Consider the following 25,014-nt stretch of genomic DNA (forward strand, 5'->3'; position numbering starts at 1 on the left):
GGGGAGGCCCAGAACCAGCTCAGAGTTGTGTTCCACGTGTGATGGTCGTTCGCTGGGAATGGAACCAAGGTCCGCTGGGCTCTTAGCGTAGTGCGCTAACCACTGCACCACCGCTCCCACTACACCCCGACGTGCTTGCCACTGAATGTGTGTGTGCATATGGGGATCAGTAGTGTCGAGTTCGATTTCCGCTCACGAACAACATCAGTGACGATAATCTGAACCGATCATGGGCGTCCCCTAGATTTACTCAGCCTCAAATTACTACCTGGTGCGGTTAACAAATATCAGCACTGGGGAGACAAAGGCGGTCGGGCGTAATGCTGGCCACCCACTCCTTCGTGTGCCGTGCCGGCCTTCATAGACGCTCGCTAAACAGCACTTGCCCCCACAGTCTATTACAGGCCATTGCAGGCTGTACGGGGGATCTTTGTCTGTGTTGAGCGAGTGTCTACATGGATGGATACAAATTGTATCCATTTCACGTTTACAGTTTTAATTCGCAAGACACTAATGCCTGCGGAGCAATGCCTCCTCCGTCTTCCTCGCCTTCTGCTGGCAATTCCATGGCACCTTGCAATCTTAACGTAGCCCTTATTATTACATACTTGTGAAACCCTTTTGTGCCTGTTACTATTTTATATAATGCAGTAGTTAGCATTGTTTCGGGTATCGGTGTTGTGAGCGCTTGCAATTGCCTTGCACATATGATGATTACAACCGGTGGGGAAATTAATCAATCAATTCTTTATTTCGTGTCTTGTAGATGTTGTTTATTACAGGGCACAATTGAATTCGTGAGAAACGTTGGGCTCTCGATGGATTGAAGTCGCTAACAGCAAACTCGACATAAGAACAACGTCCATGTTTTTTTTTCCTGATGAACAGTTTTTGAATCGGCATCGGAGCATTGCAAGGCTCCGGTGCCGTGTGTGCCTTGAACTTCTTTCGCGCCGTACGAAGCCAACCGCGCTAATCGGAGGTGCGGGGGAAGGATAACAAACTAACACACAAAGAGCGGTTCTAAAGAAATTTAGTTTGTCAATCGAGATGATTTTAAAGTGCATCGCTCCAGTGGCTTCCTAATATCAGAAGGAAGGGCGTTCCGGGCAATCGTAGAAGCGCATCTGGAAGCGCGCGATGCGGTGAGCGTCTTTGTTTGACGGCTGCTGCGAGGATGATCCGAGTTGGCGTGATGATTTTACTCTCCTTGACCAGATCAGCAGAGGTGTTGTGGTTCATTGCGACAAGCGCTTTGTGTGCAACGAGTTGCGACCTTGGCTGTATTCGTTCAGCAACCCGAAGTCAATGCAGCTCAGCGAGCAGCGGACGCACGCGGTCGGATCTTGCAATTCCCCGTCACGACACGTGGCCCAATCATTGTGTGCACCCTGCAGCTTGGTCATGTTTGTGTTTGGCAGGCGTCCCATAGAGTGGCGAGTTGCAACCGTGACCCGCAACGGCATGGGAGGAAGGCCCCCTGCCCCCCCATCATCCAGCAGTGGATGGACACAAAGGGCACCTATTGTAGAGATGGCAAGCTCGGGTGTTGGGGACGTTGAGCAGGCAATCGGGCAAGAGAGAGGGAGAGCCACGTGACCGTCTCTAGGCGCGTGCGCCGCAGCAGCAACTGGTGCTGGCACCGCGGCAAGGCAGCGAGAGCAATAACCCGAGCGGCGCATTGAGACGGCGCGTGTGGGAGCCACTCGCCTGGCCACCGCCACTCAGGTGCAGTGGCCAGCGCACATTCCGCTGTCGTCGTGGTCACATTAAAGCAATCGGTACCACCACAGTGAGTCCCGTAGTTGTTGTTGTTAATTGTGCTTGTTGTTGTTGTTCATTGTGCTGGTTGTTGTTGTTCATTGTGCTTGTTGTTGTTCATTGTGCTTGTTGTTGTTGTTCATTGTGCTTGTTGTTGTTCATTGTGCTTGTTGTTGTTGTTCATTGTGCTTGTTGTTGTTGTTCATTGTGCTTGTTGTTGTTGTTCATTGTGCTTGTTGTTGTTGTTCATTGTGCTTGTTGTTGTTCATTGTGCTTGTTGTTGTTGTTCATTGTGCTTGTTGTTGTTCATTGTGCTTGTTGTTGTTGTTCATTGTGCTTGTTGTTGTTGTTCATTGTGCTTGTTGTTGTTGTTCATTGTGCTTGTTGTTGTTGTTCATTGTGCTTGTTGTTGTTGTTCATTGTGCTTATTGTTGTTGTTCATTGTGCTTGTTGTTGTATATTGTGCTTGTTGTTGTTGTTCATTGTGCTTGTTGTTGTTGTTGTTCATTGTGCTTGTGCACCACTGCCAACGCAGCAACAGCAGCAGCACCACCACTACGACCACAAAGTGAAACACCCACGGGGGATCTTTGTTGTTGCTGCTATTGTCCTCCCCGCCATCGGCGCGGATTAGCGAGTGTCTCCCCCGTGTGTGTGAACACTGACGACGCTGTTGGCGCTCGCTGGGATCGAGGTGGCTTAGGGAACGACAGCCGAAGGACTGCGGCGGTCTGGACTCAGCGTCCCGTGCGCCCTGGGCCGCGCTGCCCTCTGCGTCAGCGAGCGGCGGGGCGAGACGGGGGCGTTGACGCCGAACACGAACGATGCCCTCTGCTGGCGACTGCACCCGCCAAACAAACCGACCCAGCAGATGCCCCCCCCCCCCCCCGTCTCTCTCGACCAATTCTCTCTCCAAAATATTAATTGAAGTAATTTATTTATTTCATTGCCTGGGGGGAAGTGGGGGGATATATGAAAATATGTGCCTATACATATAGATGCGTGTGTACTTTCAAACACAGCCGCTGAGCACAGAGCCCAAAAGCTCCAAAAGTTAAGCGGACAGCAACAAGCAGCTCTATTATCAAAGTTGTAAACGACGAGGAGGGTGCTACGCGTTTCGTGAATCGAGCAAGGTTGTTCTCGTTAGAGCTTGGAAAGAGACACGTTTGGAATGACTTCATTCGGTCGTGGATGCTATCAATATTGATTTGTGAACAGGTACAACAGACCGCGTGTCTTTGCTTCAACGAGCGCGGGACGGTGCTCACGTATCCATTGGTGGCGCCCCTGAGCGAATGGCCGCCAATTCCACGTTCCCGTGGCAGGGCCCAGTCAATCGATGCTGATTTCCCCACAATGTGGTGCTCGTTTTCTTTTATTGAACCTCGAGAGGCAATGGTAATGATGGGCTGGGGAAAAAATAATACGAATGAAAAAACACATTGAATAAAAATGCTTCCCGACTCACCGAATCATTGGGGTGCCGCTCATTACCGGTGGCCCCAAGCCAGTGGTGGAAATTCCACATTCCTTTGGCGGTGTCAAGAACAACCATACAATTACCGCTATTACCACAGCCTGTAACCAGATCACCCAGAATGCAACTGATCTTGTCATATCTCGGAAGTTAAGCAGGCTGGAGCCTAGCGAGCGATCCGATTAGCTGCTTGGTACAGGCAGCCCCTGGGCTTCATTGTGAGTCGACCTAGGGGAGGCCCAGAACGGGTTTCAGATATTCCCCACTAACGTTGGGCCGCGCGCGGGGATCGAACTCGTCAAGGCTCGTTCCTCCGGGTTCCCAGCCGCATTGCGCCGCCGCCGCTCGTTAGCGTGCAGACGCGAGCGGAGGCGAGCGCGTGCATCTCTGAATAAATAGACAAGATGCATGGGGCAACGATGGGGCAGATGGTGGCATTCAGACGACGGCGTTGGCGTGTGTCCCTTGTCCCGACCGGCCAGTCAAACACCACCGGTGAATCCAGAACGCATTCACTCTATTCCCGATTTTATGACTTTATTGCTCCCAGCCTCATTGTGGCGGTCTTGAATTGTCCTGCCCAGCGGTTGGCCAGGGCAGGTCTTGTTAGCAGCCGAATGTCGGCATTCATTAACCGGGGTTCAACTTTCCCCGGGCACAATGTTCATAATGGCCGGTTCAACGGAGAGAGAAAGTAGAGACATCTGTTCATTAACCACAGCAATAATTTAGGAGTCGATTGGTGTCATTGTCGGCGGGTGAAAGCGGGTAACAGGGGCGATACAAATGGTAATTAATGGGCAGGAAAGGAGCGATTCGGTGGCAACAAGAGGGGGGGAAATATACTTTAGGGTCATCGTCATTCATTCCGAGTGCTATAAACAAGAAAGAAAGCCGCTGTCGTTATGAATGCGGAGATGCACGAACATAAATTTTATTGTTAACACACAGTCGTCTTGTGAAAGGGAAGTTATTGTAATATTAATGTAAAAAAAATCTAAATTCATTCTAGCCATTCTCAATTTACCAACGGATGACTGCTTCCCCGCGCTATCGTGGTCCACGTGGAACGTCGGGCCAACATTGGTCCACCGGTTCCAACTGCATGCCAACGTTGGCGCGCAACGTTGGCATGTCTACTGGGATGTTGGTCATGTTTGTTGTACCATACTTCACCGCGCTGGTCAACGCAGGTTAGTGACCGACAGGTGAGAGGCCAGAGAAGGTTCGGGTATCACTCGCCACTGATGTTAGCCGTGGCCGGGAATCGAACTCAGGTGGCCGGTGGTTCAGAGTGCAGTGCGCTAACCACCGTGCCACCCGATCCACCAATCATCGTTCACGCCGCTCACTCGGCCACTCCGAGGTTCCCCTTGGGCTTCAGCGTTGACTACTCCGGGCTCGTAGAGGCAGACTAAGGCTGCATACGACCTCGTAAGGAAAGTTATTGTCATCATGAATACAATACACGATCTTATAGACAGATATTGTCATCATTAACAGATGCAGTCTAAATGTGATTTTATCATGAAGACAGAGATTCTTGGTACATGAGCATTTATATAGAGAGGCCGTTTGAGTAAATCCACTGCTGGATGAGGGCCTCCTGCCGTTTTCTGGACCTTGAGGAATATTCTGACCATACTTGACCACGCGGAGACTGTGACGTCACTTCCTACAACCAACTAACCACAACTTCACTGACCTACCAACGAACCCACCCACTCACCCGCCCCCACCTTCAACCAATCGCCTACCCACCTATAAACCCCTTCACCCACAGACGCGCGCACCCACTCTCGAGATAACACCGAGGTGAGAAGGACACTGCTTTAGCTCCACCTCTTGGTGATCCATCCCAAACTAGCATCACAGGGTTTTTGCATATTCCTACAACCAATCACCTACCCACCCACCTACCTATTCACCTACACACCCACCTACCCAACCACCTCTCCACCTACCCATCCACCTACCTACCCACCCACCTACTCACCCATATACTCACCCACCTACTCACTCACCCAACCACCTACCCACCCACCTACCTACCCACATACTCACCCACCTACTCACTCACCCAACCACCTTCCACCCACCTACCTACCCACCCACCCTTCTACCGAGTCACCCACCTACTCACTCACTCAACCAACCACCTACCCACCCACGCAACTACCCACCCACCCAACCACCCACCCAACCACCCACCTGGTGGCCACTCTCAACACGACACCGAGACCAGAACAGCGTCACAACTCGGCTGGACTCCTCGCATCAGCATCAGTCCGGAGTGGAGGGAGCCGGGGTGAGGGCAGGAGTGGGGGGGGCGTGGAGGTGGTGAGGAGGTGGTGGGGGTGGTGGTCAGACATGGGTGGGTGGTGGTGGCGAAGTAGCGAGACAAAGGCAGAGTTGGGTCGGCGTGCCTGACAGCTCAATGCATTCACACAGCACTCGTCTTCACGGGGGGCGGCATTGTCTCCTGGCCATAAACACCGCCCCCGCGTTAACGCGCCCGGCCGATGGGGTTCTGGCTGCTTCTCCCAGAGGGGCGGCGCCTTTGCGCGTGCTGCTGCTGATGCTGCTGCTGATGCTGCTGCCGCCCTCCTCCCTCCCTCGACGATGATCGGTGCGCGCCGCGCGCTCCCTGCATTTTTTTAAAACCCGTGGGTAGCAATGAGCCGCGCGGTTTCGCACAAGAACAATCGGCGACACAAAAGGAGACAATTATTAACCCGGCGAAGGACTTTGAAGAGGTGGGGTCCCTGCTCAACTACAAAGTAAACAGTGACCCTTTGAAAGGGGTCACTGCAGGCAGACGCCCCCCCCCCCTCCCCGAGTCCTGTCATTGCCCCGACTGTGGAGACTCACTCGCTCGCTCACACCGCCTCCTGCCATGGGAACGTGGAGTGTGTTGCCACCGCTCGCTCGGAGACGCTGCAGGAAGGCGTCGCTGCCCAGTGCTTGCTCTGAGCCGTGAGATGTTTACTGAGGGCTATGATTGTGGATGTATCTCTCTCTCTTCTTTTCTTCTTCGTGTGTGTTGCTGTAGAGCAGCGGGTTCTTCACCTGGGGGTGCGAGACAAGGCCAGATGTTTCGAGAAGGTAAATCACTGAAAACACAAATTAAGCACGGTCACGTAAGTACAACAACCACCGTGTCCCATCGAACGTGTGGAGTTATGAACACAAGACATTGTTGCAGTAAAAGGCGAGACAACCCCGCTGCTGTAGGGCACCTGCTGTGATGTTTAAACCGAGCTGCTCCAGTTGTTCAATCGCCTGGGTTGGTGGCCACGGTCTCCGCACGCTGCCGCGGCTGCCTTGCGTCGTGTGCGGACGCAGCACAGAGGGTTGTGTCAATGAGCCTGCGGAATATTCTATATCAACATCATTATACTCTACTGATACGGTTAAAAATCAGTCATCGTTCTTACGGCTTATATTGTCATACGCCTATATGCGACCGGTACTGTTGTGTCACTGAAAATCTTCCGTCGATCTGCGTGTGAAAGGTCTACGACATGCGACCGTGTCTCAAGATGTGTTCCGATAAACGACGCTGTACCACGTGCGTTACGTGACTGTGTGTAAGCAGTAACAACTATCCCCCACACCACACTAATAACCATTATCCGGTGACGCTGCTGCTCCTGTTGCGCTGGCAGCGGTGCACAAACACAATCAACAACAACAACAGCCCAACACACGTTCGCCAATTATGCTTTTAGGGCCTTTACAATAACGCAAATATAATAGGCAACGTTGCGGGCAATGGCAATTATTCGGAGCACGTGAAAATATAAAGTAATTTAATTCAATATTCTACAAATACGTTTAGTTTGCAGAACAAAATAACATAATAGTTGAAGAGCCACAACTTGAAAACACAGCAGAATGAGATTCATAATTCAACTTTTTTTGGGTCAGATCGCATGAGTAACATGTGTGCCGTGTACCCTCCTCCACCCGACGCAGCCAATGACTCGTTGTCACGTGAACAGCAATGCATGAGCACTGCGGCAGCATCACCGGCGTCGTGTGGAGTCGGGGGAGCGATCCGCACACCGCTTGGCAGGTTGGACGTGGACGTCTCGCTGGGAGCGACCGCCGGCATCATCGGGCAGTGGCCAGAATTCTGAGAATCTCTTCGAGGCTCGGTGCACTTGGAGGGTATCACGTGAAGTGTCGAAGCCTCGCTGGACCCAGGTGCTCTGGGTTCACAGACTGAGACGACTCCCAGATCCATCGCCTCTGATCCCCACTGCCACCGCGGGCGCGTTGAAGCTGCCCGGCCCTCCACTCATCATTGCTGTAGGTCCGACACGGCCATTATGCACCTCCCAAGGCACCTATACAATGCGGAGGTCTATCATTCACCACAAGTCATTGGCTCTTACGCTGGCAATCTTAAGCACGTTTCAAAGATTCGCCGCTTTCAGGGACGTTTAAGTTTATTTATATGCATAATCTGATTACTATTCTTTTTTTTAAGGATTAGGGGCGGGCGAGGGGGAGCTGCATGCGATTGTGCTCGATGTGCATTGACGGAGGGGATTCTCAAGGCGGGCATGCGGCTATTGTGACGAGCGCTCTGCGTCGCACGCCCAAGGGGGGGGGGGGGCGGTGCGGCTCAACGCGCTCGCGGACAAAGCGGCGGCGGCGGCAGCGGCGGCGTCGCTGTCGCCGCGCGCGTCTCCCGCGCCAAGCGTGCCCCGCGACGCACCCGAGGCCCCGTGCTCTGCCCACAGTCAGTTGCCACCCGTCCTGCTGTTTTCCAGGCTTGCGGCAGGACAGGGAAGTATGGTCTTCCACAAAGAGGGACCGCCGCTCCAAGAGGAACCACTCCAACAGGGGCCGCGTCAATAGTAGGGGCCGCCCCATTAGAGGCCGCATCAATAGGCCTCTCTAACCCAAGACTAGCGGGCGGTCCTTCATACTCTCTGCGCGGTGGCTCGCCGTGTACCCGGCATTCTAAATGTATTTATAAACAGATTAGCCTCAGTGCTGGGCCAGACCATGTTAAATCGAAGACGAGATTTAATCATGGGGGGGGGGGGGGGTGGGTTTGTCCTGCAATGATTGGGCGACCAGGCTGAGACGCCCAACGCGCTGCACCGGACAGGTGCATCAGCGGGCGGCTGACGCTCAGATTTCAGCGCAACAGTTCAGCAATGCCAGCTCAGTGTGTCTGACGCCGCGGCCAATATGAGCCTGAGGGAGACCCAGGCAATGGGCTTGAACATATGTTGTTAGGGGCACTGACTCAGTATTAGTGACACAGCCCTTGAGATAGTAACACACACGCACCCACCCCCCCGGGCTTCATTACAGAATCTTAAAGGTGCTCCCTCAGTGTCTCCGACACGGACATTATGAACATCATGAGAAAATGACAAACACGGGGAGACCCAGAGCCCGAACCCAGAATGTCAGCAATGCTGGCTCAGTGTCTCCGACACGGCCATCGTGAACTTCCCCGATCCAACCAGGCACCTCCAATAATTCCCACTGCATTCCCATTACCTCGTGATGGCATTAGCATTCCTTTTTTTTCTTAACTCCTGCGGACAAATTTCACTCCGGAACCCGGCAACATTGTGTTCGCTCTCCACCGTGCTCCCCATCTGTGCGAGGAAACCTCCCCCACCCCACCCCGCACACCATTCAGGACAAGTTGCGACATTTTAGTCCTGAATGGGCGACAGTCAATGGCGCTATGAGTGCGCATACCGATTTAGGGATTTATCAGCCGATTTCTCTTGAGCAGGACCTTCGAATGAGGGATTAGAGTGTGTGGGGGGGGGGGGGGTGAGCTGCGTGTGGCCTCCGCCGTGTGGGCCGTGGACACGCGCACACAGCGCCAATCCAGGCTAAGCCCTATGGTACACAGCCCTCATTGGGATGCAAACGGGACCGGCGGCGGATCCTAGGCATAGGGCGCCTCATGGCTCAGAGGGATTAGCATTAACATGACAAATCGAGAGCAGTTCCACTCTGATCTCTTTCTACCCGAGAAAGGGAACGGACGATAGAGAGAGAGAGAGCGCGGCAGAGACACACAGAGAGAGGATTACAATGATTTGCTTCGCTGAACTCGTAACGATTGCAAACCCGCGATTGGAAAAGTAAACTTTTTGAAACTAAGCGATGTTTGCGAAGGGAGGAATGGACGAGTGACAGAGAGAGAGAGACGTATCCACACGAAGTGCATCTAGAACGATGTCGCTTCTTCGCTTCTTCGCCTACAGCACTCGTTATCCATGCACTATGAGAGAAATGTCAGCGTGCAGGCTGGAGGACTGTTCGGCGAATTTGAATTTTGGCGCTTGTGAATAGTCGAAAGGAGGAAGCCGTGGACTGTTGGCTATGTCCGTAGCCCAGCGCGCTAACCGCTGCGGCCACCGCTCCCCCTGAGCGTTAGAGCATTCACCTGGTGCCACATAACGAGTCATCGGCCCATGCGCACATCTCATTCGTGAATGGAAAATTAAAGACACGCCGCCGTTCGTGCTATCGTGGCCACGCAACCGAAAACTACGGACCACATCGTGAACTCAGAGAGATCCAGGGAGATCCAGAGAGATCCAGAGAGATTCGAGAAAGAAAAGCCACAGTGATGCGACTGTGACCATGCGACCCAATAAGGCCACTGCAGTTTGGGCTCCTTCCACGGAGAAAACGCAAAACCACTCGAAGTGTCTCCTGCAGCCCTCTCGTCGTGACCAGCCGACCTCACACGTTGGCAATGAGCTCCTGCACATCTCGCTGCCACACGCAGGAACAGAATAGAATAACGAGTCTAATGTTTTCAAGAGTGGCGAGTGAATAACATGTTTTATTTCGGCTGCACGCTGGTAATTGGGCATATTTGGTGAAAAAGGAATGTATACACGAAACTCCCTGGGCATCAACTGGCACCTCTTAAAGTACCAAGACTTGAACATTGTCAATAAGTGCGAGTTACCCGATAACCCCACGCATGTCACGTGGTCATGGGTGAGGTTACTGGCCACGGAAAATCATTGGTACCAGTAAAGTTACTCCACTTCTGGTTGGTACCGACATGTTGAGACGTCTGCTCTGTGCTCATGGGGCTATGCTTCTCAAGCATCATTTTCAGGAGGGTCCTGCATTTAAAAAAATCGGCTAATTCACGATGCGTTTCTTACGCTCTCCAATTGAGGCTGAACGCGTCGATGCATTGCCTCCGTCGGTGTAAAGCGAAGCGACGGCACCATCCGGCACGAGCGAAACTTGGGTGTGAAGTTGTGCGACTCGGGGTGGAGTTCTCCTCGACAAAACTGCACCCCGTGATCTCAGGGTTTCCCGAGGAGAGCCGCCGCTGCATCAAGAGGGTTGGTTTCTATGAAGAGGATGATCCCTGTCATGGGAATATGGAATTTCCACCACTGGTTCAGAAGTACTAGTGTAGACGAACATTGCACATTTGAGCTGGGGCAGGTTCACTTTAACATGAATATAATAGATATGATGCAACTACTGTATAGATGTTTCTATGCAAAGACAAAGATCCCCCGTATAGCCTGAACAGACATTTGGGGTATGTGCTGTAAGTGAGCACCACTACGCCAGGCCGCCTTTGTCTCGCTAGTGGCGACGGTTTTACAAACCGCAACAGGTACTCATTTGAGCCCAAGTCGACTTAGGGGAGGCCCAGGATCGGTTCAAATAATCTTCATTGGTGTAGAACGTGAGCGGGAATCGAACTCACGAACACACACACGTACACGCAGAGGCATGCATGTGCACAAGCACTCGCGTGACACGACCCCCTTGCACACCGAGACAGGGAAGTCCTCACCCTCCTCCAGCCACTCAGCCACTCAGCCACCCAGCTACTCAACCACTCAGCCACCCAACCACTCAGCCACCCAGCCACTCAGCCACGCAGCCACTCAGCCACCCAACCACTCAGCCACCCAGCCACTCAGCCACCCAGCCACTCAGCCACCCAGCCACCCAACCACCCAGCCACCCAACCACCCAGCCACCCAGCCACCCAGCCACCCAACCACCCAGCCACCCAACCACCCAGCCACCCAGCCACCCAACCACTCAGCCACCCAGCCACCCAGCCACCCAACCACCCAGCCACTCAGCCACCCAACCACCCAGCCACCCAGCCACTCAGCCACCCAACCACCCAACCACCCAGCCATTCAGCCACCCAGCCACCCAACCACCCAGCCACTCAGCCACCCAACCACCCAGCCACTCAACCACTCAGCCACCCAACCACTCAGCCACCCAACCACCCAGCCACTCAACCACTCAGCCACCCAGCTACTACTCAGCCACTCAGCCACCCAACCACTCAGCCACCCAGCCACTCAGCCACCCAATCACCCAGCCACCCAGTCACTCAACCACCCAGCCACTCAACCACCCAGCCACCCAGCCACTCAACCACCCAGCCACTCAACCACCCAGCCACCCAGCCACTCAGCCACCCAGCCACCCAGCCACTCAGCCACCCAGCCACCCAACCACTCAGCCACCCAGCCACTCAGCCACCCAGCCACTCAGCCACCCAGCCACCCAACCACCCAGCCACCCAACCACCCAGCCACCCAGCCACCCAGCCACCCAGCCACCCAACCACCCAGCCACCCAACCACCCAGCCACCCAGCCACCCAACCACTCAGCCACCCAGCCACCCAGCCACCCAACCACCCAGCCACTCAGCCACCCAACCACCCAGCCACCCAGCCACTCAGCCACCCAACCACCCAACCACCCAGCCACTCAGCCACCCAGCCACCCAACCACCCAGCCACTCAGCCACCCAACCACCCAGCCACCCAACCACTCAGCCACCCAACCACCCAACCACCCAGCCACTCAGCCACCCAGCCACCCAGCCACCCAACCACCCAACCACCCAGCCACCCAACCACCCAGCCACTCAGCCACCCAACCACCCAGCCACTCAGCCACCCAACCACCCAGCCACTCAACCACCCAACCACCTAACCACCCAGCCACTCAGCCACCCAACCACCCATCCACTCAATCACCCAACCACCCAACCACCCAGCCACTCAGCCACCCAATCACCCAGCCACTCAGCCACCCAACCACCCAGCCACTCAGCCACCCAGCCACTCAGCCACCCAACCACCCAACCACCCAGCCACCCAGCCACTCAGCCACGCAACGACCCAGCCACCCAACCACCCAGAGCTATCCTCTAATTCCCTAAGAAACCGACAGAGCGTGCAATCCATGGTGCGACATACAGGCAGATGGGTTCCCACTCAACGAGTCGACTCGAGATCGCTTAAAACACCCAACACTCACCAACCTCCATGGGCGGGACCCGCAGTGAGGTTCTGCACGCATAGTGCGGCATCTCTAAACACCTTGACATCTCTAAACACCTTCACATCTCCACCTCGTGTCAACCATTACAATGCCCAACTGTAGATGTTTGTTTTGTTCTCAGCCGAGGGCGGCACCCCCCCTCCCCCCCTGGTGACCGCTGTCCCCCTGTCCGGCACAACGCGAGATGCAACAATGACTCAGAGGAGGAGGAGCAGCCACGCGGCGAGGAGCCGGCGTTACCACCAATTGCCCGAGCTTTGCGCTCCTCTACGTGTTAAGGTGTTACCGGCCAATTAATGAGTTCTTACACGTGGGATGAAAAAAACCCGGAGAAGCTGGAGAGAACCCCCTTTCATGCGAGGAAGCAACACTCTATCGGTCTCTATCCCATATGCCGTTGGCACAAGGTGGGGCTCCACACGCCTGCTGCACCGCCGCCTCCTGGCGAGCCCGGCGTTGTTCCTCCTCTGGAGGGCCGCGAAGTTCGTTGCGTTGATGGTGGCCTTAGTCGCTTGATTTCTCACTTTCACAGAGAGGGGGGGGGGGGTCGTGTGGGAGTTGCTTGCTGTCTTCCACTCCAGAGCCAGGGATAAAAGAAGCCGAGCCAAGGGATATCCCAAACCCTCACCCCTTCCCACGCCCCCATTCGCCCCTATCGAGTCGCACGCTGGTCGACACGCGAAGAGATTAAGTGTGGAGGAATGTCATCAACGCAATTGTGCCCGCCGTAATCACAACACCTTCCAGCCGAGGCTTAGACGCCAGGATTCGAACAAGGCTGGGCTCGGTGCCCAGCCGTGGTCGCCAGGCCCTGCCCATTGCAGCTCCCGAGCGGCGCGAGGATTGTCCTGTAGTGACACCTAGCGCGTCAGTGCGAGTGTGCCCACGCAAACCCAACAACGTGTGCGACCCGCAGCAGCAAGGCGACACCTCTGGGGAGAGGGGGGTCCACTTTCTATAAAACGTTTTAGATTCAAGCCTTCTGAAAGGCTCTCATTGAGTTGACGCACAAGCAGACACACGTAACGCCGAGCTTTTACAATCGATTTATTAGGCAGCCACACACCCTGCATTCACATTGCACGCAATCACGAATACTCGGCACTTTATTAACAACAATTTTTGTTTGACGAACTCGAGGCCACAGCGCCACGACTGCCCCGAGTCCCTCGGAGGACGCTCGCTCGACAGCGCCCGCCTCCACAGTCGTCTTGTACGGCCGCCCGCCTCACGACACGTGCAGTTGACGTGCACGCAATGAAAAACACTTGCGTCGAGGTGCACCTAGCCTGGCACAAGCGCCGCGGTGGCGTCAACGCCACTCAAGCGACAAATCGCCGTGTTCTGTGTTGTGTGGCGTGCTGTGCAGTGCAGTATATTCAGGCTGGGCAGTGCATTCGCAACGAACGTTGTCAGCGATCTGCGCGCGCTTACTAGTCGGGAAAAGCCAATCGAATTACACTCGCCACCGTTTTCCGTCTTTGTTGTGATTATGTTGACACCTGTTCACCCAGGAAAGACCTTTTTTTCAGGAAGGGAAAAGGGGTATGATGTGGTTACTGCTGCCGCTGCTGTGTTGAACCCAGTTGAGTCATTTCCAGGAACATTGTTCAGCATTTGAAGCACGGTTTGTTGGCAAACACCACTTACATTTGTTGCTGCTGCTGCTATTGTGTTTGCTACGAGAGGAGACCGAGCTGACCCAGCGGAAACCCCGTGCGGAACAAGCGGGGATAGAACTCGACTTGGACACGTGGACAAGCCCCACGAATCGGAGGAATCAAACCCAGCGTGGCCTCTCCTGGCCGCGAAAGCCGATTTACCACTTGCGCTGCCAGTCCATGGAACGACACGCAGGGGGTGATGGGGGAGGGCCCTGCAGGCCACACACAGGCGGCCCGTCTGCTGGACACGCCGCCACCGCTGCTGGGCCGGCTCCCTCCCCGCCGCCGCCGCCACCGCTGCTGGGCCGGCTCCCTCCCCGTGGCCGCCGCGGCCACCGCAGCGGCGGCGGCGGCGGCGGAGCGCCCCACGTCGCGGGTTGTGTCGTGGCCGAGCTCTCTTCACTTGTGGGAGAATCGCCTGCCCTGGCGCTCCCTCATAAGCTGGCGGAGAAAAACAACAGGAAGGCAACCGTTTTGTGTTTTACCACAGCAGTACAATTACTGTTATTGTTGTTGCTAAATACAGCAAGAACATTAAAACCAAAAATTACTTACTATTTTTTGGGGGTTTTTTGCTCCGAAACATCGTGATTTAATTTATTGGTTTTCTTTTTTTTTTACCTAAGTGACTTTACCGAAAAAACCAAAAAGTATCTTAACCCCTGTTTTATTTCCAGAAGGGTAAAACCTATTTTTATTTTTCATTCGACATACCTTCCACACGCAACGCATTGTGTTGGTGTGATGCATTGTGGGTCACGAAATAATAAAATAATACACAAGGGTTTCTTTCACCACGGAAAAATATCGCAATTTATTCCATCAGCCGACAGAGCTTTTGGGATTGTTAAAGACAGGTGTACAGGTGAGGAGGTGGTAGGCAGACGTACAGGCAATAGAGGAAAACAAACAAGATGGGCAGACATGGAGACACGAACGGGCAGGTAGAAACACAGGCAGGTAGACAGACAGACAAACGCACAAAGAGCGACAGATCCAAAGACAGGTGGGTGGGTGGATATGTGGGTGGATATGTGGGTGGACGTCTGGGTGGGCGGGCAGGTGGATAGGTGGGCAGGCAGATGAACAGGTGAACAGGTAGGAAAGCTCACAGGTAAAGCAGACACAAGGCAGAAGGCTCGTTGGACAGGTAGGTGGAGAGGAGTCCCACTCCTTGATGAAACTAAATCATTAGTTCACTCTCGTGCCGTGAAACAGGCCCCCGCACACCTGTGTATCTGGTCAGCAACAGCCTCCTCACCTGCTCGCTTAGCTGCAGCAGTTTTCCAGCACTGCTCTCCATCTCCGCGGTTTTGATCACCGTGTCTTGCAGCACATCCCCGCGTTCCGCGATGCTCTTGCACAGACGTTCAAAGGGCGACGTCTCGCCCCTGATGAGCGGCGGCGACCCAGGCCCCGGCCCGAGATCCCGGGCGGTATTCCGGGATCCTCCGTCGGAGCAGAGAGGGCGCCGAGGCTGGCTGCCAGGGCTCGGGCGCGACGAGGCGGGGTGGCTGGGTATCGTGTCGCCGACTGGGGAGGCGCGCCAGAGACAGCGACACGCGGCGGACGTTACGGTTGGCCCCTCGGCGAGCGCTATTTGTTGGTTCCGCGAAAAACAACGCCGTTCATTGAAATGATCGTCAATCGGATAGAGGACATGCACGTTTAAAGGGGCTTCATTCGTTACAAGGCGATCGGGAGTTGACCTTTTTCATCCCTAAAAACATAGTTTATAACACTTAAACACGCAATTTTAGTAAGTAAACGTTATACGAACATGTTAATAGAAACATGGATAAATAATGAATAAATAGAGCATACAATTGTAATTCTTACTTTAGGATAAGAATAAGGATGGCTTAAGGGGCTCGGGGAGAAGTTGGGATTTGGAGAAAATAGATTTTTGGAAGGAGTCTCCTCTTCAATTCGAACCTCTGGCAGGTTCAGGAGCCGAAATTGGCAGCCACGTGGTATCGTTAAACATCGTTAATCGCAAATGTATCGTGAATATAAACAATGGGGACCCTATGGGAGGCGGATCGTTGCTTTGAAATATTGTTAAATCGATGGCATCGCAAACCGAGGGACCACCGTACTATTATTATTATGACTCGTGTAATTGTCCGTCATATGATGGGTTCATAAAAATAACATTTAATGATAACGACTAAAATTTTAACATTGTTTTGAATTTATTTAATCTAAAAATGTCTCGATCACATTTGGTGTAAAATTGATGATCATCTCCCAAAATATTTCCTTGAGATGAATTTTGTTGAATCGGCACTTTGATGTTGGTTGGATTTTTGCATCTTGACAAAGCAACAAATTAATAATTAGTTACAAATTTAATAAGCCCGTCATGAAAAAAAACATTTAAAATTGCATGAAAAATCCATGTAGCCTGCCGAGCAGCATTACACACAGCGTCGAGTGTCAGGCATTAGGCACAGATCACCAAAACGACATGTATATTAGGGACCACCAGGGCATCCTTATAATCCTATATCATTATTGGATTGCTTGCTTTCCCATGAAAGCTTCAACCGAGTCTCGCGAGTTATTTTCAGGAGGGTCCTGCTAAGTTTCCGCCGTAAGAATAATAGACATTTGCTTGTAAGGTGCCTTCCACTAACAGTCTCAAGGTGCCTTGTAAGAAAAAGGGTAAAGAAAGGCCAAGAGAGAAGGAGTAAGGGTGGGGCTACCATGCTGCTGCTGCCGCTGCTTGCTGCCGCTGCGGAATCCCAATTTGTGTTCATTTGCAGGTCACTTTCCAGCAGTGGGAAGATTCGGCCAATACCGGTGACACTCGGTGGGTGTGTTGTCTTTTTAGCCATGGGAGGGAAACTGGAAAAGCCAGCACAGGGCGGTGACGCGGCCCAGCAAGTCGCGAAGGCTCGCCGCTTGCTGCAGAGGTCTGCCTTTCGAATTCAGCGGCCGCCCCGGTCAATACTGCGGCGCACACTAAACCGTGGCCCTGCGACACGACGTCCACTTCGCGAAAGACGTCAAAGATCCCGTGACGCAAAATAGGAAAAAAAAATTGCCAGTATCAAGGAATATTACAAAATAACAATATGTTTGATCCTTTCTCGCAATAAAACAGTTGTGTCAAGATGTTAAAACACCAAACAGAATCCTTATTCAAGGAATCCTGTCTGCATTAACCACACGTACCTGTAGTGAACATGCAAAAAACATGCTTTGATTATATATGTGCATTGTCTTTGGAACTGATTGGTCTACACTGAAGACAGCCTTCTTCATGGCCTCGTCTCACCAGTGTCAGACCAGAGAACGCCAAAATGCGAACAGTACAAAGACAATGCCACTATCAGAGCGTTGATCCCGTGACGCAATTCGTGAGAGGAGGCCACCGCAGACTGCCGTGGGCTGCGTCTGTGAAACACCACGGCGCCCTCCTTCACGACGACAGAGCCTCGCGCTACGAGGATGGCGTGAACGCTGAAAACTTTAAACCGGAGCGATGATGATGATTATTTACGAATATGTTTAAAGCACTTACAGAGCTCCCTCTTGTCCAGTGAGAAGCCCCAGGATTTGAAGAGCTTCTTGAAGAACTGGTTATTCGTGGGCTCGGGATGCGGCACGGAAATGAAAAGGTCTCCTCTGTACTCCTGAGACGATAAAAAAATGAAAGGACCATTCAACAAAAGGCGCACGTGTACCTGTGCATGTGTGGTGGTCATGTTGACACACACATGCCCACCAGAACCGGGGTGCTTACCGGTATGGGATAGTTGTGTACTCCTGGCCGGGACCCGCCGGGGGGAGGGGGCTGTGGGCAGTGTCTACGCTCCCACAGAATCCCCCGCCCCTCGGTGTGGAGCGGTAGAAACCGGTCCGGACCGGTCGGGCCAACGGCGGTTAGAACCCCCCCTGAGGGGAGGGGGCTGGGGGAAGCTACGATCCCCCAGAACCTCGCCCCTCAGGGAGAAAGAGTATATAAAGCGGGTCCTTGAGAGCGCGAGGCAGTCCGCCTCAATCCGAAGTCAAAAGCCACCTGGAGAAGAAGACCCTGGACCCCAAGCCGCCGACGTCCTTCTAAGGGCCGGGGCTCAGTGCGGTGCCAGTGGTCGAAAGGTTAAGACCCTGAGGTTCCCTCGGTCTGATGCCCATGTGAGGGCCAGGTCCGGACGGGCAAGTGGTCAGGGACCCACCGGATTAGCGGTGGGTCAGCCTCCCCTAGGTCTAGCCAGCCGGAGGGCTAGAGGAGTCAGAGTGACTGGGTACGATAGCCCGGAGGCTGTGGGTGAAAGGGGCCATTGCCCGTTTGTGTTAGGGTTTAAGTGTAAACTGTTTGGTATAATAAACCGTGTTGCCTCTACGACGACTCCGTCTCCCTACAAGAACATTACACATGTATATGTGTGCGTGTATTTATATTTATATATATCCGTCTGTGTGTATCTGTCTTTGTGTGGGTGTGTGTGCATCTGTAAGGCGTCATGCGGCAACCTGAGTTAGATTCACACTCACGTGAAGAGCAGTGGCCAATTCGTGAACCGGTCCTGGGGCCTCAGCTATGTCAACTCAGTATAAAATGAGTACAGTGACTCCTCTACTTACGAACATTCGACTTACAAACTTTCAGAGATACGAACAAACCTATCCGTATGTCCAGTTGCCCGTTCGGACTGACTCGTAAGTTTAACTGCCGTGCAATAGATGGCGGCGGTGGCATCTACATCTGCAGAACGTGAAGAACCAGTGGCATCTACATCTGCAGAACGTGAAGAACCAGTGGCATCTACATCTGCAGAACGTAAAGAACCAGTGGCATCTACATTTGCAGAACGTGAAGAACCAGTGGCATCTACATCTGCAAAACGTGAAGAACCAGTGGCATCTACATTTGCACAACGTGAATAATCAGTGGCATCTACATCTGCAGAACGTGAAGAACCAGTGGCATCTACATCTGCAGAACGTAAAGAACCAGTGGCATCTACATCTGCATAACGTGAAGAATCAGTGGCATCTACATCTGCACAACGTGAAGAATCAGTGGCATCTACATCTGCAGAACGTAAAGAACCAGTGGCATCTACATTTGCAGAACGTGAAGAACCAGTGGCATCTACATCTGCAAAACGTGAAGAACCAGTGGCATCTACATCTGCAGAACGTGAATAATCAGTGGCATCTACATCTGCACAACGTGTATTGTAAATCAGACCCAGCCCTACTGGACATCTGTGAAAAAGAGCTTCATAGCTCATCATATTTCTCCAGTCTAAATAAAGACTCTGAAGTCTTTCTCGATGTGTTTCCACGTGATATGCGCGTCTCCATCTGTATCCACACGTGTCTGTGTCTGTCTCTATGCGTGTCTGTGTGTCTCTACGCGTGTCTGTGTGTCTCTACGCGTGTCTGTGTGTCTCTACGCGTGTCTCTGTGTCTCCGCGTGATGCTGCCGCTGCACCGTGTCAATGGCGCCTTGCTCCACGCCCACCAGCGCCGCCCTGCGCATCTCCCCGGGGCCGTCCATGTAGAGCACGTGGCCGCCGTCGGCGAAGCAGGCGGTGCGAGCGGCCCTCAGGCCCAGCACGGGCAGCAGGGACACGCAGAGCAGCTGCGCCAGCGCCGGCAGCCTGCCGGGGGGGGGGGGGGGGTGGTCATGGCCCATGCCGTCACCAACAACGTGGCGACGATCGCCGGTACCGTCCACGTCGTCACCGCCACGTCCATCATCGTGGGCAGCAAAAACACTAAGAGCAAGGAGACCGGGGGCAGGGGGGGGATTTACCAACGTCATCATAATCCATGCCATCGCTACGGACATCATCACTACCGTCACCGCCGCCGCCGTTAGGCTCCACTACCGCCACCGTCGCCGCCGCCACCACGACTCACTGGAACACGGCGACGTTGCCGTCCACGCGCAGGCAGGCGAGGCGCGTCTCCCCATCCACGTCCACCGCGCTGGCCCTTATCGCCACCGGCGCGCCCCCGTCACACAGCGAGTGTTTGTACGACGCCTTGGCGCCCCACACGCGCGCCTGCCGCTCGGCGCATGCCAGCACCAGCCCGGCGCCGCCCGGCGCGCCCACAGCCTCTGCCGCCGCCGCCGCGCTGGCAAACTCGGCGAAGGATCCGGTGGAGCCGGAGCGGCGCTGCGCGGTGAAGGCCTTGGCGGCACCCTGCCACGACGAGCCGCCGGGCTCCAGTAGCCGGGCGTCACGGTCCAGGAGAGCGAGGCACAGCACGGGGCCACCCAGGGTCTTCACCTTCCCTGCAGCGGCGGTGGGAAGGTAAGGATGAGGAGGGGGGGGGGGAGGAGGGGGAGGAGGGGGAGGAGGACGAGGATGAGGAGCTCCTGCGTCACACTGTCTCACTGCGGCAGAGTCACTCTGCGGAGCATCGATGTTCAAACGACGTTCGGAAGCGCATCGGCCTCGACGGCCCAAGCCGGCTTCTGCTGCTGCTGCTGCGATGTGAAGCTGACCAGTTGTCAAAGCCCTTCACAACCGTCACACTTTTCTGTGACTTTTATAACAAATAAAAAGTGTGAAAACGGAAGGAAATCCTATATACCCACGCCGGTTCCCATCGGCTTGATACACGGTGTACGTAGCATTTTATATTCATTCACGTAATTTGTATATATATACTTTATACGTTTAGGATTCAGAGGAAAAAATTAAGGTTGTGAAAGAATTCACCAGCGAGCGGGCTTCACGTAGCAGTTGGTTTGGTAAGCCTGGGTGACGCGGCTGTGGATACCGAATGGATACTGAACTTCAGACTGCCATCGGTCACTCGCTTGGCAATGGAATAAATAAAAATGTTTTATTGCAAATACTCGGTCTGCCGCTTACGAGTGCAGCACCGAGCAGTGGCGAATGACGGTTGACGTTCCGTCGTGCGTGGCCGTGGTGGACCGTGGGCTTGAAACTAAAAAACCGCCGTCCGACGAGACGACAAAAACAACGACAGCGAACTCACGGTTTAGGCCGAGGACGGCCGGCTGGCTGGAGCGCCGATCCCCCCGCGGCGACTTCAGCGCGAGGCTGGCGACCTGTCCCCCTGCTGGTCGCCGCCCACACGTGGCCGGGGCGGGTGGCGCCGTTGGACTCGCCGAAGCAGAGGCGGCTCACGGCCAGCGGCTCGCGGTCGGCCGTGGCCTCCGACGGCGGCGGCGGCGGGCGCTCCTCCACGGCGGCGGCGGCGGCGGTGGGGCCCTCTGCTGTGGCGAGCGCCAAGTGGGATCGGGGGGGGGGGCGTGAAGAAGCTGTGCGCACGTTACGCGATTCTGATTTTCAGAAGTACTAAATAAAAAGCGTGGCAACGTTGTTGTGCGACGATTTTAGCACGGGTGGTTTTTTATTCGTCTTGCAGAATTTTCCAGTGAGGTGTGCGGAAAGAGAAACTATTATTTTGCGGGATAAGACGAGGCAGTCGCCCTTCCCACCCCCGACGTGTAGAGCCGAAAGCGGTTGGGCAAGCGCTGGCCCAGACGCCAGCTACAATCGACGCTCCCGAAGTCGTGATTCGAGAAAGCGTGCGAGAGACGTCGAGCGAGAGGCGATCACTGCGACAGCTTGCGGGGGGGGGGGGGGGGGGGGGGGGGGGAGACGAGGATGTCACGGAAGGGGAGCAAGGCGCGAGCAGCGGCATGTCTCGCGCATTTGTGCAATCGAATCCGAGGCTTCGCTTGCTTCAGAGTCACGGAGACCGGCAATGTTATATGTTATCCGATAGGAGTGAAGTGGGCGTACCTTTAGGGGACCCTGGTCTGCAGAAGTACTTTTTCTCCTCCCCTTCATGACTGCAAACCATCAGCACAGTGGGCGGCGGGGGGGAGAGAGGATCCGCGGCACTTCATGTACGCTAAAGTTGTTACGTACGCTAACGTTTGTATGTAAGCTGACGTTTGTATATAATTTGAAGTTATGTAAGATAACGCTAAAGTTGTGATGTACACTAAAGTTGTTATGTACACTATAGTTGTTATGCTCGCTAAAGTTGTTAAGCAGACAAGAGAAGGGGAGCTGTAAACTTTGAAACCAAAAAAGTCCGAATCATTTCAAAAGTGAATTAATGGGAGCCACTTCAAATGCGTGTTAATACAAATTAAATGACCCCACGCATCCCGATTGTTTTGGCCCACCCTGCGTGTAATGGGTTGTACCTTTCTCCATCATCACGCTCAGACGCCGCGGGGAGTACACTGGAAAGACACGCAGGGTCGCGAGGGTCACGCGGCGGGTCGCGAGGGTCACGCGGCGTGTCGCGAGGGTCACGCGGCGGGTCGCGAGGGTCACGCGGCGGGTCGCGAGGGTCACGTGGCGGGTCGCGAGGGTCACGCGGCGGGTCGCGAGGGTCACGCGGCGGGTCGCGAGGGTCACGTGGCGGGTCGCGAGGGTCACGCGGCGGGTCGCGAGGGTTACGCGGAGGGTCACGCGGCGGGTCGCGAGGGTCACGCGGCGGGTCGCGACTCCGGCAAGGCGGAGGGGGGTCGGCAAAAGGCTCGTGGTCTGCTCTGGCTGGCATGGTGCAGCCACGTGGTGGGATGGCGATGATGATGATGATGATGGTGCATTTATTACCATGGTGATGATGCCATGATTGATTAATGATGATTAATTGATTATAATCACGATGATGCAATGATGATGATTCATTGTCACGGTGATGATGGAATGATTGATGATGATAATGATTACGATGCATCGATGTTGACGACGATAGAGTCTCTGGATACAGACCTGGAGAAGATTTTGGATGGTCTTCTTCCAGTGAACCATCGGTGCTCTCTACAGAGCTCTCTGTAGGGAAATGTCATTCATTGTTAATGTATCGGCATCATCATCAGCAGCAGCAGGAGAATCAATAACATCACCCTGGCTAGCATTGTCACAACCATAACATGCATCGTCATCATCATTCAATGCTAAAGTGTCTCCCTCCTCAAATGGCCATTGGTGGACATTCCACATTGCCATGGCAGTAGCGGGTAGCCAGTCTGCTACCTGGACAGTTGCTGACTATTGGACAGAACTGATTATACCTACCAGTGGTTGCGTGCCGTGCTATGAACCCTGAATTCTGAGTTTGATTCCCGGCTAACATCGGTGATTGTTTGTTTTCTTAACAATATTGCATGACACGTTTTATTCCATTGCCGGTATTCTCGGTATTAAAAATGTTCCCTTTCAGACGGTGGTTAGTCTGCTTCTTATTCTTCTTAACCTGGGGGGTGCGCACCCCCTGGGGGTGCGAGATGCCCTTCCTAGGGGTGCGAGACATGGCCGGGTTTTTTTTAAGGTAAATCATCGAAACGAAAATTAAGCAACGGTAAAGTAAATACAACTACTTTGTTTCATCAAACCCTACGTATTTATTAACATATATATGTTTAACGATTTAGAATCAAAGTGATGCAAGGCTGCAGTAACGGTTAAGAACCACTGCTCTAAAACATGACGATCACGGCACACCATCACGAGTGGCACCACATGAAGTCACCAATTTTCATGTCGCTCATATTTCTGCTGACGTTGAAAATGTGGTTGGCAAGTCGCCACTGCTTCTTCTTGCATGCTTCAGTGGTCATCATAGTGCATGTGTAATAGTATTTCCGCATTTAAGTACACAGGAACATTTGCATTTTCTCGTGCTGTTATCTCCAAATGTATTTTAAGGTTTTTAACTTTGCCGCTTTCATTTCACCGGTGGCGAGCGATTGAACCGGGCCTGGGACCCCTCCGCCCCACGTGGACCAGCGTGGTGAAGTATGGCACAACAATCCCCGTGGCCCACGCGGCGTGGGGAGGCCTTCATCCAGCAGTGGATTGTGCATAATAAGCTGATAATTTATTTTAAATCGGCCAGGTGGTTCGGGAACAGATGCGATCAGCTCGCAATCGGAAGGTTGCAAAGTTCAATTCCTGGTTTGGACGTTGACTCAGCCCACCATCCCTCCGGTGGTTGATAAAATAAGTACCATTTTGTGGGGAAGCCAACAGTTTTTTCCTATGCGGAGACTCGCCCTCACAATAGGAAGGTGAAATTTCCACCACTGGCTCTGCAGGGCTCCAGACGAGAGATGAGCACCTACAGCTCGACGCTCATGAGCGGAAAATTACTCTGACTTTGTATTTATCGACTCCAGATGGATGGTGATGAGGTATTGAGTTGGCACTGCTTGTGATTGGAACTCGCGGCTGTGCGTGCGATGGCTAATTACCTCTGTTGGTATTGATCGGGGCATCTGTGCCTCCCAGCACAACAGACATGCTGAAGCTGGCCAGCACACTCTTCTGTTTGAAGTCCACCACCGTCACTCCGAAGTTGTGGCCTATTGCCACACTGTGAAAACACACAACCCCAGGTTATTAATGTAAAATTGCACTGCCAATAATTGAGTGAGTGAATACACACAAGTCTAACCTGAGTGCACACGTGACATTTACGATGATGATGATGATGCTTCTAATAATGATGCAACTCATGAATGATGATACGGTTCAAAGATGATGATGAGGAATCTCAAATGTATGAGGATGATGTTGAAGATTTAGTGATAATAAGAGATTGATGATCACACTGATGTCAGCTATCCGTAGAGGCTGATGATCTTCAAGGCGGTTGTGAAGATGATACATCTCAATGCATGAGGACGATGATCCATTCATGCCGAAGCTGTTGATACTGATGGTGGTGGTGGTGGTGATAGTGGTAATGGTAGTGATGGTGGTGGTAATGGTAGTGATGGTGGTGATGGTGGTGGT

General features: G+C 53.5%; 1 protein-coding gene across 1 annotated transcript in view; it reads right to left on the reverse strand.

Moving 5' to 3' along the window:
- Positions 1-13,636: 13,636 nt before the first annotated feature.
- Positions 13,637-25,014, reverse strand: part of LOC133352621 (syntaxin-binding protein 5-like) — a 35,025-nt gene continuing 23,647 nt past the window's right edge. Inside the window, 11 exon segments of the mRNA XM_061568380.1 lie at positions 13,637-14,695; positions 15,516-15,787; positions 17,784-17,895; positions 19,704-19,872; positions 20,135-20,513; positions 21,227-21,299; positions 21,301-21,464; positions 21,996-22,049; positions 22,413-22,451; positions 22,990-23,049; positions 24,471-24,592. Of these exon segments, the coding sequence (XP_061424364.1) occupies positions 14,654-14,695; positions 15,516-15,787; positions 17,784-17,895; positions 19,704-19,872; positions 20,135-20,513; positions 21,227-21,299; positions 21,301-21,464; positions 21,996-22,049; positions 22,413-22,451; positions 22,990-23,049; positions 24,471-24,592 (1,486 nt within the window). The 3' untranslated portion in view covers positions 13,637-14,653.

Source organism: Lethenteron reissneri, chromosome 5 (assembly GCF_015708825.2).
Source record: "Lethenteron reissneri isolate LAM-NWPU_2019-01 chromosome 5, ASM1570882v1, whole genome shotgun sequence".
Lineage (NCBI taxonomy): Eukaryota > Metazoa > Chordata > Hyperoartia > Petromyzontiformes > Petromyzontidae > Lethenteron > Lethenteron reissneri.